Source organism: Acomys minous, assembly GCF_964271855.1.
Source record: "Acomys minous genome assembly, chromosome: 13".
Classification (NCBI taxonomy): Eukaryota; Metazoa; Chordata; class Mammalia; order Rodentia; family Muridae; genus Acomys; species Acomys minous.
The window spans coordinates 34,696,554-34,712,059 of record NC_140495.1 but is presented as its reverse complement, the minus strand read 5'-3'; the positions used below and the strand labels follow the sequence as shown (position 1 = coordinate 34,712,059).

Here is a 15,506-nt window from a genome sequence, read left to right as displayed (position 1 = left end):
CACTGGACCATATGAAAGCTGACTGTTAGGAACACACTCCTCCAACTGAACTTGGATAAAGAAGCCTGCTCATTTGGAAGAGATCTTGACCAATTAGAGAACAGAATAAAGCTGAGAGGAACTATGTGTTGCCCAACACTTATTCACTCTCTTAATGTGAGCAAAGAAAATACTGCAAATTTTCTCCCAATATTAAAGAAGTCATCTTATTTAGAATTTGATGAAGTCTGCGATAATCAGGGACATGCCACAGACCTCATCTTTTCAGGAACAAACCAGGGCCCACAGGTCATCCAACCGGGAATATTGCTTTTTCCCCCGCTGAGAATTAGGAATTGACCTGTGTTGTTCAGAAGCTTCTGGAAGCACAGAGGGGCTTACCAGAACAAGCTGTTCAACACTACAGGTAGCATGTAACTGTGACATATAACAACGTAGCAAGTGATAAAAGGCAGCAAGTAATAATTGACAAAATGAGGCTTGTGTATTGGAACTGTTAGGTAGGCTGGATTTTCATCTGTTTGAAAGCGAATCTGTGATTACATTCTGAATGCTTTCACGTATTCACTTTAGTTCTAGGTCTTTCTTATGTTTAATTTCAAAAGAATCAAAATGAAAACACAATACATATACATTTCTAACCCTGGGACATTTTGTTTTGTTTATAAGCATATTAAGTTTAATTTCTCTTTCTCAAAATGACTATTTAGCTATAATATTTTCTCATTTTTGAATACTGTAACGTTAAAGAGATTTAGAAGTTTTCTCACAAGAATATTAACATTGTATTCTGTTTGGGAGGGGAATTAGATTTCTTCTCTTAAGTGAGTATCAACAATGATCTCAAGAAACTATATAATTTGGCCTTCTGTAATTTTCTTCCAATGATCTCAAATGTCTTGGCTATAATATTGAGCAGCTTTGATGTGCTATGTATCTTTAATTCAAAACGATCTTTCTTAAAATGTGTATGAACAGGTTGGACTGCGTATGTGGCTATCAACACTTTTGACTGTGACAGTGGGGGAGAGGTACGCTAACTTAAATACATTGAATGTTAACAACACAAAAGTGGAAACTTTTCACTCTGCATCAAGCCATAAACATGAATGACAAAGTCAACGGAAACAACTGACAATCTCACAAATTTAAGATGGTGAAAACGTTTTTTACATTTCTAAAGTCTCCTATAGTGACGTAAGACACTCAGAGAACCTTCTGTCTACAGCTGAAACATAGCACTGTGAGAGCTGGAGGAAGGACAGAGCTAACGCTAGCCACACATTAGTTGAGTCATGGTAAAGAGTCCACAGCACAGGTACCTCTCCAGCTCCCTGGAACAGCACTGTCTGATCAGAGAGCTTGTTCTTCGTTATTCGAAGAGCTGCAAGGAGACCCGCAACTGCGACAGACGCTGTTCCTAAAACAAGAGATAAGCAACCTTGAGCATCCCTCAGCTGGATCCTGCCGGATTCTAAGCCTTTACTCACATTTTCAATTCACCACATGACCGGATAACAGGCAGAAAGAGGACCTAGTTCTGTCTGTCCCCGTGCTGGCACAAGGCTAGGGACATCAGCATTTTAGGACAGCAGCTTACATCCTTGAAAATGTCTCAACAAAGAGACCCTGGGGCTCATTTTGATGACGGGTAACAGCTCTGGTTTGGGTTCTGCTTGATTTTAATTCAGGTTTTAGATTTCTAAGGAAGCATCTCGTGTAGCCCTGGCATGACTTAAACTCTGTATACGCCCATGATGGCCTCCAACGTGCAATCATCTGCCTCCGCCGCCTAAGTGCTGAGACCACAGGCAGATGCACCATGCCTGGCTAGAGTCTGGATAGGACGTAGACTTCAGCCCACCTGCTTCCTAACTGGAGGAATTTAGAGAAACAATGCTGTACATCTGTTGTACTCATTTGTCAAATGATGTTATGGTAATTAGTGCTGTTGAACTCTTCCACCTAAATCCACTGTTGATGTCCCCACCCCACCCCACCCCCGACACAAAGGGGGCACACAGTATAATTGGCTGCGGCTGCTGCTCCTGGGGCGGTGGCAATGATGGTTCAGATATATTCGGAATTTCATGTTTAAATCTGAAAAACTAACCATTCATAGCAATTAAAAATCTGGTTTGTACTGCATCCTTTAATTGTCTTCTTCCTTATAATTCCTATTAGATCCCTATGTGCTAAGTAAACACATGCAACGTAAGGTAAGGCTGTTTTCATCACCTGTACACCACAGGTACAGAAGTGGCGCCGTTCTAATCAAATGACTCCATCATGTATGCAGACCACGCGGCTGGGCTCTTGCTCTGCGTATGATCACAATGCCTTCCAACTGCATAGACATTTTACCTCCAAGGTGATGCTCTACTACTTCAAGATCACCCAGGGAGCAGGAGAGTCTAGCCGAACTCGAAACACCTTTACTCAGGGAAGAACCAGATCTGAGTAGATGCAACTAAGAGCACTGCAATGTTCATGGCCTGTGTGGTTAAGTCACACATTGCGCAAACCCACTGTTTTGTACATAATTTAAAACGAAGGTCTAAAGAGCTGACGATGTGACTCGGAGTAGAATGTTTGTCTCGTGCACATAAGGCCTGAGTTAAATCCCCAAAACCACACGAAAAGAAATTCTGTATAAATATGGCTGAGTTATATAGCAAATATGCCATGATGTCTGTCCCATACACCAAGATACACTCATGAGAACCGTTAGCAGATGAAATCAGGGCTGCACAGACATCCAGTTGCCGTGTTAAGTAGTGACTCATAAGCAACGTCTCAACTAGCTCTGTCTTGGGTTTTACTGATCAAAACAAGTCCAAACTTTAGATATAAGGAATTGTAAAAGACGGAGGTGAGAACTGTCCCTGGACTTTTGGTGTTAAAGAGTACTTAAAACTGTTACCAATTCTAAAGAGATGGACTCTTTCTTAAAGATTTTATAAAGTTCTATAGGTTGCATGTATTTAGTATAAAATTCCCATTTTACAGACTCTCAAATTTTTAAAAACTGTTTAATTATATGAACATGCACATGTATGTGTGTGCATCTGAATGCAGGCGCCTAAAGAGGCCAGAAGACGGTGTTGGAGTATCAGACATAAATGCTGGGATTTGAACTCTGATCCTATAGAAGAACAGCAAATCTTCTTAACAGTGGAGCCATCTCTCCATCCCCCAAGCTCTGAGCTTTTTGAGCCCTGACATGACAGCCGATGTCCCGCACCTGATCTTAGATGATGAGTTGTAGCTGTGTGACTTCACTTGTGACTCGTGAGTATATGGTGTACCCTAGACACAAAGGAACTTTGTGTTTAAGAGTTGGATCCAGCCTCAGAGTGTCTCATATATATTTATGTATATATAATATGTATCGTTATACATACACACATATTCTAAAATCAGAAAAATATGAAATTCAAAATGCTTCTGTTACCAAATACTGTAGAAAAGGGCTAATCAATTCCAGTATGAATTTTCAGGTAACGTTTCTTCCACATATACGGAAGTGAAGCATTTTGCTGTGCTTTTGCTGTGGTTGTAAATCTCTGTAATGTTTTACCAAAGAATGACCTTAAGCTGCTGACATGGTAATCTCAGTTTATGACTAGATGATCAAAAGTTCAGGGCCAGCCTGTCTCAAAACAACAACAATAAAGTCAGAGCTCTCCTGGTACAGTGGTACAATAATTTGGTAAGTCTAGTGATCTGTTAAATTACAACTAAAAATGACTTTATATAACTAATGAGATCAACTTGTGATGAAATAACTATAAGCCTCGTGTGCTATTAAAAGATCAGATGCCACAAGCAGTGTTGATGAAGTAGGCAGATCTGCACAGCCAGGCTCAAGGTTAAAGCATACACCACCTGACTGGGGCAGTGCAAGGCATGCGAGATGCCCGCAGCCCTGCGTGGGAGTCCACACCGAGCAGCAGAAGCATGGGCAAGACACAAAGGCAGGGACGGCTCTCTGTGGAGAATGGGAGAAAGTGCACACAACTAGTATTCCTTTCCCCTACAAAGATCACTAAAACAACAGAGAAACAGACTTAAAAACAAACAGAAGGATCAGGAAGCATCAGGCACAGTGGCAGGCAGATTGTTACACTGAAAAAAATTAAGTGAAACTTATTCACCAATATGGGGGTCTACGCATATGCAAGCTTCTTCTTTCTCAAAGAGCACTAACAGGAAGCAGTTGCCAGAAGACAGGACAGGCCTGAGCTTCGGCAGAGTAAGAGAAAGGCTACAAAGACAGGAACTCCCTGAGGAGATGGCCTAAAGCAGGAAATGACTTTAAAGCAAACCCAACGTCATTTAAGATTATTTACACTACTGGTATAGTTAGCTACGATTTTCTTTGATCAAATATTTTTCATAAAATAGTATCTTTAAATAACACATGTTTCAAAAGAAGCAGAAAAAAAGTCCCTTCACAGACATGACACAAAAGCACTCATCTGCACTGCGGGGCTGAAACGGTTTCATGATTGTTTTCGCTGACCCACATCCATGGGCATCATGGGAAGTGGAGAAATAATCAGAGGGGTTTGCTCATTTCTAGTCACCACTCAAGGATCTCCCATAGGCCTCCTCACTAAGGAATTAAGCGTATTTTTCTCAAACCTGCAGTCTCCTTTCTGAGGGTAGTATTATTCTGAAATCCCTGTGAGGAAATACGCGAGCACTGTGTACGCAGGCAGCGAGGGTGAAAGCCAGGGATCCAGGCTGCCAAGCCTGGCCCCTTCCCCGGCATCTTCAGCACACCTCACATTTCTCTGGACCTTGACGTGGCTCCCGCCTTGCTGTCTAGGCTTCACTTCTGATGTGCCTCAGGTCCTAACCTTAATTCCTAGTCCTGATAGACAGAAACTGTCACTCAAATTCCTGTTTTGTCTGGTGGGATAGCTGTCCTAAACTGACCTTTGGCTCCCATTCTTTCTGCATAATGGTGACCAGTCATGCAATACTGGTCTTAACATCCTTACACATATTTCTGTGAGAACCACGGAATGTAAAGGTATAAGATACTCCAGGGGGAAGGAGATGTAGGTTTGTTGTTAGCTATTTTTGAAGTGTTGGGATAAACCCTGGGCATTGTGTGTGCCAGGCAAGTGTTCGCCACTTATACACATCCTGGGTCCTTGAGAGGAATAGGCTTATTCCACAGGACACTGGAGGCTGCTATAGAGACCACCTCAGAATGACTTGGACGTCAGCCGGCACTGCAAAGTACAGTGTGCGTGTGTGTGTGTGTGTGTGTGTGTGTGTGTGTGTGTGTGTGTGTGCGCGCGCGCGCGCATTGAAGCCACTCTTATCATTACACCCTAGAGTCAGGGCTGCAACACATTAAAACCAGACTTCCTGTCTCTAGCTCACACTTACACTTAATATCTGGTAAATCTGGATTTCCCTCTGAAATCCCCTAAATACGCGATTCCAAGAAACCTGGAGCTGTCTGGAAAGCGACTACCCAGGAACTATGCATGATGAAGAAGCAAGAGTGTGTGAGGGGAGAGGCTTCTTAGAGAACTCGGCCACGGATGGATCGATGGAAGACACCAGGCTTTACGCTATGGTGTCGGAGGATTTAATGATGGGAAACACTTGGCTGGAGACCACAGGGAGGAAGTCGGGTTGGGGAGGGAATGGGTTAGCTCCGGAACGATGTCAGAATGAAGAGGAAATGGGTTAGCTCCGGAATGCTGTCAGAATGAGGTAACTGAGCTATCCAGAGGAGCACAGGGCCCTGGACTTCAAAGAAGTATTTAATGCAGAAACAACCCAGCAGCTGAACGCCACAATATGGAGCAGGAGCTACGAGGATCGTACTGAAGCATAAAGAGAAGGCCTGCAGTTCTGTCATGTGCTAGTCAGAGGGAAGAGGTGACCAGCCAAAGCAGCGAGGGAGAAACCAGCAGGTACAGCGACAGGGCCAGCTGAGGAAAGTAGTTCACAAAAGGACGGGTGACAGGGCTGAGTGCTCTAGAGACATTAAGAGGAAACCAGAAACACTCGCCGCAGTGAGACATAAGGCATCGTGGGCTTCAAAGTTGCTAGAACCAAGTAACTCCCTCTGTGTGTTTGTCTCTGTGCCTCACGGTAAAATTATTACTTGACAAAATGGTTCCTAAGACTTTCACATAAGGCCTAGATGTTGAAAGAGGGAGGACGGAGGGGGACGGCAAGTCAGGGCTTGACTAGAAAACTACGTGCAGCTTAGACAAAGGCACACAGTCAAAGCACACGCCGGAAATATCCACTAGAAAGCAGCAGAGCATGCAAGCTCAGCCAACAGCACACAGTGAGCCTGAGGTCCATCCGTATAGAGTGAGACGCTGACTCAAATCAGAGATGTAGCACTTGCTGGAGTGAGGCTTAGAAACTGTGGCTAAGAAGTATTTACATGTATATCCTGAAACAACGGGCAGTCTGTTTTCAGAGTCCCCTCTTTATTATTAAGCCCTAATAGCTGGAGATTTTATCAGATTAGAATATATTCTAGGGTGCTTTCCCAAATGTGAAAGAGAACCAGAAATTATGACTAAATCATCCAACATAAATCCCAGTTTTTAACAGGTACGCTATATCTACTGGATTTGAATAAAAAAACTGTGAACTAATTTCAGATTTTATTTCTCATCTATTTCTTTTGTTGGGTTTCTGTATATGTGCTTTTTATATATGCATAGGTACATAATTCTATAAAATAATGAAATGTTATTTATTTCAGCTTGTTTTATTACTAACAATTTATATCTAAGGGGAGATACCACTTAATGCAGGTAAGATTTAAAGAATACATTTCCTCACTACCTAAGACAGATTTCCAGAGATTATGATACTTTTAAAAAAGAAAACTACTCTTGAAAGTTACTGACTTCCCAACGTTGTAAAACTAAGGAGGTTCCTGATTTGAATGAGTGTTTACAGCCTGCCCCACCCCTAGCACGCACCTTGCACCTTCTCAGCTCAGTGCTTCCCTCCCTCCCTCCCATAATGCTTCACGCCACAGACTTACTCCTTTGCATCATAGTGATACTTTAATTACCTGCAACCTCAGTCGGCAGTTTATTCCTGGTGTTTTTAAAAATGGTCACCAGGGTTTGACCTTTCCTTTTCTAATGCATATGGAGGGGTACGGCTGGGGTCCTCCAATAGCCTAGAGCTCCATGCCGAGCTCCTGTGTGCCTTGCATGGCTAAATCACTTTGTGACACGATCTTTCTAGACATCTTTCCTGCCTTTGCTCACACAGGACACTGCGTTTCTCCTGGCTGACTGGAGACTATCAGGTTATTCTTGATCTATACACAGTGAAAGGTGATTACCTTGGATGTCATCGTTAAATGTGCAATACTTGTTTCGATACTTGTTTAGGAGACGGAATGCATTCAGATTGGCAAAATCTTCAAACTGAATAAGACAATTCATGCCATATCTGTGAGGTAAAAAACATGCATTTTAGAGGTTAATGAATGAAATAACATTTTACGTAGACATTTAAAACTGGCCCATAGAAAAGGCACAGCAATTTCTTTTAAAAGTCTTATCTAGATGCTTAGCATAAATATGTAACACATTATCAGCAAGGACTGATAGCATGCTTACCACAAACAAGGGGTTTGGTTGGTCCTGTGGGATAATACCTAGTGTCCAAAAACTCAGTCCAAATGTGATCCATATCCTCAAGGAATTTAAAACTCAGTAGGAAGAAAAACCTTCTGAGTTAAATGAAAGGTATGTAAGATATAAAAATAAAAGCTATGTACAAACAAAGGATTAAATTTATCCAGAAAACAGTGCTGCCAGCTACACTCAGAAGGCAACTGACAAACTAATGAAGCTTTAATTGTCTATTATTCTGAAAGCTGAGCTGCAGGGTCTATACACCAAGGGAAAGTAGAAACGAAACAAATGAAAGGTGGAAAGACCCACCCCGCCCTCCCCCCACCCTGCCAATCAGGGAAAGGCCACTCTCACTAATGGCCTGTAGTGCAGAGTGTGTGAGGTCTGGCCCCTGACCTGGCCCTTCTGAGCCCCAAACCCAGCTGATCCACACTGAGTATGTGTGCAACGACAGCAATCTAACAGCTTGGGGGAGAGCTCTCTGGACTCTCTGGTCCTGTTGCTTTTTCTGACTCTGAATACCGCTGTACTCTCCCATGACAGCAGGTAAATCCAGCTGTAAGGTATCTGTTTCCCTGTTTGTGTGGACATTAACGCAAACCCACAGGTTTATTCTTAGTCACATTGTGCTGTTAAAGGATGGCTTGCCCTGGGTCACATATTTAAAAAAAAAAATCTATCATTGAATCCATTTTCGTCTTCAAATCTTGAACTGTTTTATTTATTCCACGTCCCCTGGATGGGGAGGCCTGGTGGCACTCAGAGGAAGGATAGCAGGCTACCAAGAAGAGACTTGATACAGGTTTAATTATCATCTGGATATATTCTAAGACCATCTGAAAGAAGAGTCTCAACTGAGGAACTGCCTGAATTGGGGGCCCGTGAGCATGTCTGTGGGGGACTGTCCTGCCTGTCAAGTGGTGTAGAACAGCCCAGCTCACCGTGGGCAGCAGCAGCTCTATGCGCCTGGTAAGAAATGTATATACGAAAGCTAGCTCAGCATCAGCTGCTCTGCAGGCTAGCAACCAGCCAGCATCCTCAATGCTTCCCTTTGTACTTCTTTGGCTGGGAAATGAGTTTCCTGGGCCATAGACAACGCTATGTGGAATAGCAAGTAGGACCACACTGAATTCCTGCCTTGACTCCTTTCAGTAATGGAGCGTGACCTGGAAACGTGGGCCTAAGAAGCCCTTTCCTCTTTTTCCCAAGGTGACTTTGGTGTGAAGAGTTTGTTTGTTTAATTTTGTTTTGCTTTTAATCACAGCAGTAGAAACGAAACCAGAATAGTGTTTCTGCTGATTTTACTACAGAAAATTCAGGCTTTTATGGCATAAGATTATTTGACCTTTTTCCATATAGGCTCACCTTTGGATAGTATATGCCTATGACAGCCCTTGTATGTGCACTAATTTATAATCCAGAGTTTCTTCTAATAGCATCATGGACTTAGGAAATGTTTACTATTAGGCCATACATTTTTAATGATGAAATGTTCTGTTGTCTACACTGTCTACACTACTTGCCCAGCTACACTAGTGCCATTTATTTAATACTCCATTCTCTCCCTTCACCTCACACACCATGGGATTCAGAGGGCAGCTGGTTTCTGTTTCACCATACTAACGCTAATGACAGCAAATGTGCCTTGCTGTCACGCTGTAAGGTCTACAGCACACAGTTACTTTTCCCAGCTACACCATGGGTTGCCTTCATTGTTCTCGCCTTACAGATACGGACACAGGTACACATGACGACAAGGCCTAACAATGGAAAGTAAGGACTAGGCTGCTAATGTGTGTGTCCATTAAAAAAAAAAAAACCTACTTGCTCTCACCAATATTGTCCTCAAATAACCTTAATATTGACTATGGCTGGTTCTTTTCTGGATTTGGCTGCTACGGTGGTTCTGGGCCACAGGTGATGGAGTCAGAGCTCCCACATTGAAATCTTGGCATCTTCAAATACTATGTATCTTCAACTTTTCTGTGCCTATGTTTTCCTATCAAAGAGCTGTGATCACTGTCCACATCTGTCATAGGTTTGTTCAGTGCAATGGCTAACAAGACATACTCCATATTCAAGAGTTTCAAAAATGTTTAATGGTAACAAAAGAAACTGTCGCATGTGAGCTAATGTCCTCAAAGACTAAGAAAATCGCTGACACCCAGCACCGTACAGATCGAAAACTATTCTTCAGGAATCAGGCTAAAAGAAGACAGCTTAGATAAGGCTACTGGAGGGACTTCAAAGGGTATTCTTCACAAAGACAATAACCCAAGCATTAAAAGCTCTTTTACCACTTAATAAAATGGTGAAATACATTTAAGTACAAGCAAATGTTTGTCAGATGACAGAGTAATGACAGAAATACTTCCAGCCTGACAGAGTGAAGCCAACCAGTCAAATCTCTTAAGATTTAGACTTTTAGAGCAACTGTTTGGTGCTGTGGGATCTCCTGAGGGTAGAAAGAAGGAAAGGTCTGAGAGGAAGTTGGGAGAGTGGAGATGAGTCATGTTCAAAACAAAATGGTGCTACTTTTTCGTATTCCAAGGAAGTTCTCCATAAAATTACTAAAGAACTGAAAAGAAGCATTTCCATAGTTATATAAATTGCCACTTTTGAAAATGTCAGCAGAGAAGCAAATTTTGTGGTAGCAACTAAGTACCTCAAACACAAATATCAGTCACCAACCATCCGATGTCTGTGATGGCCACTTTCCAACTCTCTGGTTTCTAAGGAACTTTCAGAAACCCAAAACTGCGTGTCGTGGGACAATGCCCTCGTATGGCTTGCTCCTGGTGGATCATATTCTAGGGCACTAACAGCCGCAGATGCTCTGTCATTATGTCAGAAGCAGCAGCTTGTGGTCTGTGAGGAGGCATCAGGGCCTTCTCAAGTCTATTCCCGGATCTACTATTTACTTGGTCTGGTGGTTTGGGGCTCAGGACATTTTCTCTGTGGGTGAAATGGAGTCGGTTCAGTGTGGTTTGCCTTCGGTGTTCAGGACAGAGTAGTGAAGCTATAAATCTACAATGTTTCTGCAGTGCCATCTGGGAAGAGCCCTAGGTAGTAAATCTGTACACAGGGCACCTTATCATTTTCATATGCCTGTTCTAGAATCATCTCCTGGGAGATAGCACACACCCACCTTAATTTTGTGCTTTTTCCTACCTGGTAGTTAGCTTTGATCACTCCTAGAGATTTAGAAAGAGGCTTTCTGAATTCATCTTGTAATGGGTGCATCTTATACCATGTAATAGAGAGAAAGCCATGGAAGGGATGCTTTGTTCTAGCTTGAAGCAGCTAGATTTCTATGAAATCACAAGTAATGGAGCTTTCAAGGGTTAGCCTGTTTACCTCTATAGAGCTATGAAAGGAACCTATGATTTTATATAACAATTTGGCATAAAATAGCAAGTTTAAATTGCTTTTAAAGCTAACATGAATACCCTAAAATTGGCATGTAAAAATCCTGGAGCTGTGTTTTCTGTGGTTGTTAAGTCTGGGAACCGCCTTACCTCAGTGACTAATCCCTGTGGCCAGCACTGACTAAAGCACCAGACAGTATGGTCCACATCTCAGACAGATTATCTAATTTAATTCTCTCAGCAAGTCAGCAAGGAAGGCATTTTATAGATGAAGGAATTGGAGTTTCTCATGACTAAGGGTCGAGCATTTAGTAAGCTCATATTGCTCAGGGTGGGAAGGCACAGGCTGACCACAGCCAGGGAAACCCATGCACTAGGCCAGCACTCGGACACTGAGTTACATGCAAAACTTTATCATTAAACCAGCAAGATGCCACTTGTATGTGCTCAACACTCCAAGCACCTCATGACTAGGTGTACATGGATGAATAATGGTGGAAACAGTAGTGTTTCTTTGATCTTAAAACACTGAGGGTTCATGTAATTTGATCATGCATGCTTTTCCTGAGAGATAGGGTAACATCCTATTTTAGGATGTGTTATGTGCACAGCACCACATGGTGTCCAAGGCTTATAGTACTCCATATGCAATTAATTCATCAGGGGGGATTTATTCCAAATGATTCATTTTGATAGCATATTGAGGAATAAAGATACTTAATAAATATAGCAGCAAACAGAAACGTGAATTTTGTCCTTAAAATGATGACTGGGAAACAGACTTATTACGAAGACAAAATATATGAGTGAAAAAAAAATCTTGAGAGGTTTAGATTAAAAGCAACCATTGGGGCTGAGAAATAGCGCAGTGTAAACAGCTTCCTTCATTAGCACACACAGGGCCCTGTTAATCCACCGCACCATAAAAATCCAAATCAAATCAAAGTCAGTAGCACACAGAGAGCCCAGTAAAGGCTTTAAGGAAGATGCCTGAGTAATGGACATTCAAGTCTGGTCCTGGGGCGAACTCAAGTAAGAAGTGAAGGTGGAATAAACTGGGGGCAGGGAAGGTCCCAGAGTCTGTACTGGGAGGTGCGGACAGCATCGCTTTGAAGAAGTTCAGAAGATAAACTGAACCGTGCTTGTTGGACTGCAAATTGTAACAGTCCAGAGGCATGGCTCAGCAGATACATGCGCTTGCGGCCAAGCCTGAAAACCTCAGTTCAATCCCCGGCACCTGGCAAGGAAAAGGACCAAAACTGGAAGCTTGTCCTCTGATGTCCACACATACAAGGTGCCGTGTGTGCACCCCTCCCCCCCACAAAATAAATAATTAAAATGTAATGAAGTTAAGTTTCAGATTATGAGTAGTCTTGACTGCTAGCAAGGAGATCTTTTTTTATGTTTGCAGTGTTCTGCCTGCATGTGTGCCTGCAGACCAGAAGAGGATACCAGATTTCATTACAGATGGTTGTGAGCCACAACGTGGTTGCTGGGAATTGAACCCAGGACCTTTGGAAGAGCAGACAGTGCTGTTAACCTCTGAGCCATCTCTCCAGCCCTAGCAAGGAGATCTTAAACTGACTCAAGTTCTCTCTGGCCATGCACCCCTCACACCCAATGCACTCTAGTTTACAAGAACAGAGCACTGTTCACTTAGCAAATTCGCTATGAAATGGCTCTAGTTCCAGCTATCTGTACTGTTTGACAAGTAGACGTTCCTGCCACTTTCTTACCATTTTTCAACTATATTTTACTGTTATTTCTTGAATTTTCTGTGTGATCATAGACATTATGAAGATCACATTGTAATTATCCATTCTGTCCTTCATGCACCCACTTTGGACTCATCTAATGTGTCTCCTTTTAAGGATTCAGTAGTGCAGTGCAATGGGATGTTACATTAACTCTTAAGCATGCTACTTAAAAGTAGGCTCTTTTTAGCGCAAGACCTTATCTGACTATTTCCTGTTATTCCTCAAAAGAAACCTTGCCTCTTTCTTTGCTTCTTTGTTTCTTTCTTTGTTTCTTTCCTTCTTTACTTATCAAGTGTCCTCTAAACAACCGTTACATGCTCATTTTTTCCTCCTGGAGCACACAGATAGAAAATGTCAATGTGACGTGTGATGAGTACTGCCTTTGGGGAAGGCAGAGCACCGAGGCACAGGGCAGGGCAGGTGCACTGGGGAAGGCAGAGCACCGAGGCACAGGGCAGGACAGGTGCACTGGGGAAAGGCAGAGCACCGAGGCACAGGGCAGGACAGGTGCACTGGGGAAAGGCAGAGCACCGAGGCACAGGGCAGGGCAGGTGCACTGGGGAAAGGCAGAGCACCGAGGCACAGGGCAGGACAGGTGCACTGGGGAAGGCAGAGCACTGAGGCACAGGGCAGGGCAGGTGCACTGGGGAAAGGCAGAGCACCGAGGCACAGGGCAGGACAGGTGCACTGGGGAAAGGCAGAGCACCGAGGCACAGGGCAGGGCAGGTGCACTGGGGAAAGGCAGAGCACCGAGGCACAGGGCAGGACAGGTGCACTGGGGAAGGCAGAGCACTGAGGCACAGGGCAGGGCAGGTGCACTGGGGAAAGGCAGAGCACCGAGGCACAGGGCAGGACAGGTGCACTGGGGAAGGCAGAGCACCGAGGCACAGGGCAGGACAGGTTCACTGGGGAAAGGCAGAGCACCGAGGCACAGGGCAGGACAGGTGCACTGGGGAAAGGCAGAGCACCGAGGCACAGGGCAGGGCAGGTGCACTGGGGAAAGGCAGAGCACCGAGGCACAGGGCAGGGCAGGTGCACTGGGGAAGGCAGAGCACCGAGGCCAGGGCAGGACAGGTGCACTGGGGAAGGCAGAGCACCGAGGCACAGGGCAGGACAGGTGCACTGGGGAAGGCAGAGCACCGAGGCACAGGGCAGGGCAGGTGCACTGGGATGGTCCTCAAAAAGCTGCTGAAGCCTGGGAGAGGAGGAGGGTTTTGGTAAGAGGAAGGAGAAGGATTCTGGAGACAGAGGAAACATGTTCGAGGTAGAGGAATTTTAATTCAGAACATGGCTACTCTGGCAAGAGATCACAGATTTCTGAGTTCAAGGCCAGCCTGATATAGAGCAAGTTTTAGGTAAAGATAAGCCTCAGGTTTCTACACACACACACACACACACACACACACACACACACACACACAGAGAGAGAGAGAGAGAGAGAGAGAGAGAGAGAGAGAGAGAGAGAGAGAGCAAAGCCTCAGGCAGAAAAGCAGGAATGGTAGGAAAGTTCATGAGCTCAGCTTTGAATATGCTGTTTTAAAGCAACCTTTCATATAATATTGTTAGGTTTTAAATGTGACCCATCAAATTTTCTACTAGTGGTGACATGTTGACAAATTTCATGTTTATAATGTCTCAGATCCAGATTTTTTTTAAAAAAAAAACTGGGGATAGTCAAGCTTTACTCAGATTCAAGCTCTGCCTGTCACTTACAGAAAGTCTTTTGGGTCAAAATCCATCCTTTTGCTCCTCTTTAGAGCATTCTTTCTTTTTTTTTTTTAATTCTAAGTGAATAAAAAGTACTGGGAAAGCTAAAGAGGTTGCTTTGTAGCTAAGAGCATGCATTGCTCTAGCAGAGGACCTGGGTTTAATTCTCTGAGCCCACATAGTGACTCACAGCCATCTGTAACTCCAGTCCCAGAGGACCTGATGCTTTCTCCTGGCGTTTAAAGGTACCAGGCATACATGCAGTATATATATGCACTAAAAACACCAATACACAACATAATTTTAAAAACCTACATTTTTAAAAGAATAGGATACCCCCCAAACATACACTCTTTAGAAAGGCCATGCTATATCCCCAAACGGTGTAGCATTGCTTTTAAGCTCTCTATATGTGGGTAACTTACACAGAAAGGACAGATGTTGAATGACATCTCATCCTTTTTGTTTGTTTTTTGACACAACCTTTCTCTGTGTAGCATTGGCTGTCCTGGAACTTAACCCTGTAGATAAGGCTAGCCTCGAACTCAGAGATATGATTGCCTCTGCCTCCTAAGTGCTGGGATTAACAATATGCGCCACCACCACTGGGCTGACCTCTAATTCTTATGGTGCTATTATTAAGAGTTTAGGATGAGGGCTGGAGAGATGGCTCAGAGGTTCAGAGCACTGTCAGTTCTCCCAAAGGTCCTGAGTTCAATTCCCAGCAACCACATGGTGGCTGACAACCATCTATAACGAGATCTGGTGCCCTCTTCTAGAGTGCAGGCACACATGCAGGCAAAATGCTGTCTAAATAATAAATCTTTTTTAAAAAGAGTTTAGGATGAGCAGTTGAGATGCATGCCTTTTTGCAGCATTTTCCTTAATCCTGAGTCTCGGATGTACCCAAGGGAATACACGAAGCACTAGCTTTGTGCTATAACATTACATGCTGCCAATGTGGGACAGCTTATTCAATCCAGTTGCCTGTTCATATCCAACTTTTCATTCTATAAACAATGCTG

General features: G+C 43.6%; 1 protein-coding gene across 2 annotated transcripts in view; it reads right to left on the bottom strand.

Annotated features, from left to right (window-relative positions):
- Window positions 1–15,506, bottom strand: part of ME1 (malic enzyme 1) — a 110,838-nt gene that overhangs the window by 26,110 nt on the left and 69,222 nt on the right. For both annotated transcript variants that reach the window (XM_084754095.1, XM_084754094.1), the window contains exons 7-8: window positions 7,352–7,461; window positions 1,323–1,420 (exon numbers count right to left, since the gene is read on the bottom strand). In XM_084754095.1, coding sequence (XP_084610221.1) covers window positions 1,323–1,420; window positions 7,352–7,461 — 208 coding nt within the window. The remainder of the gene's footprint in view (window positions 1–1,322; window positions 1,421–7,351; window positions 7,462–15,506) is intronic.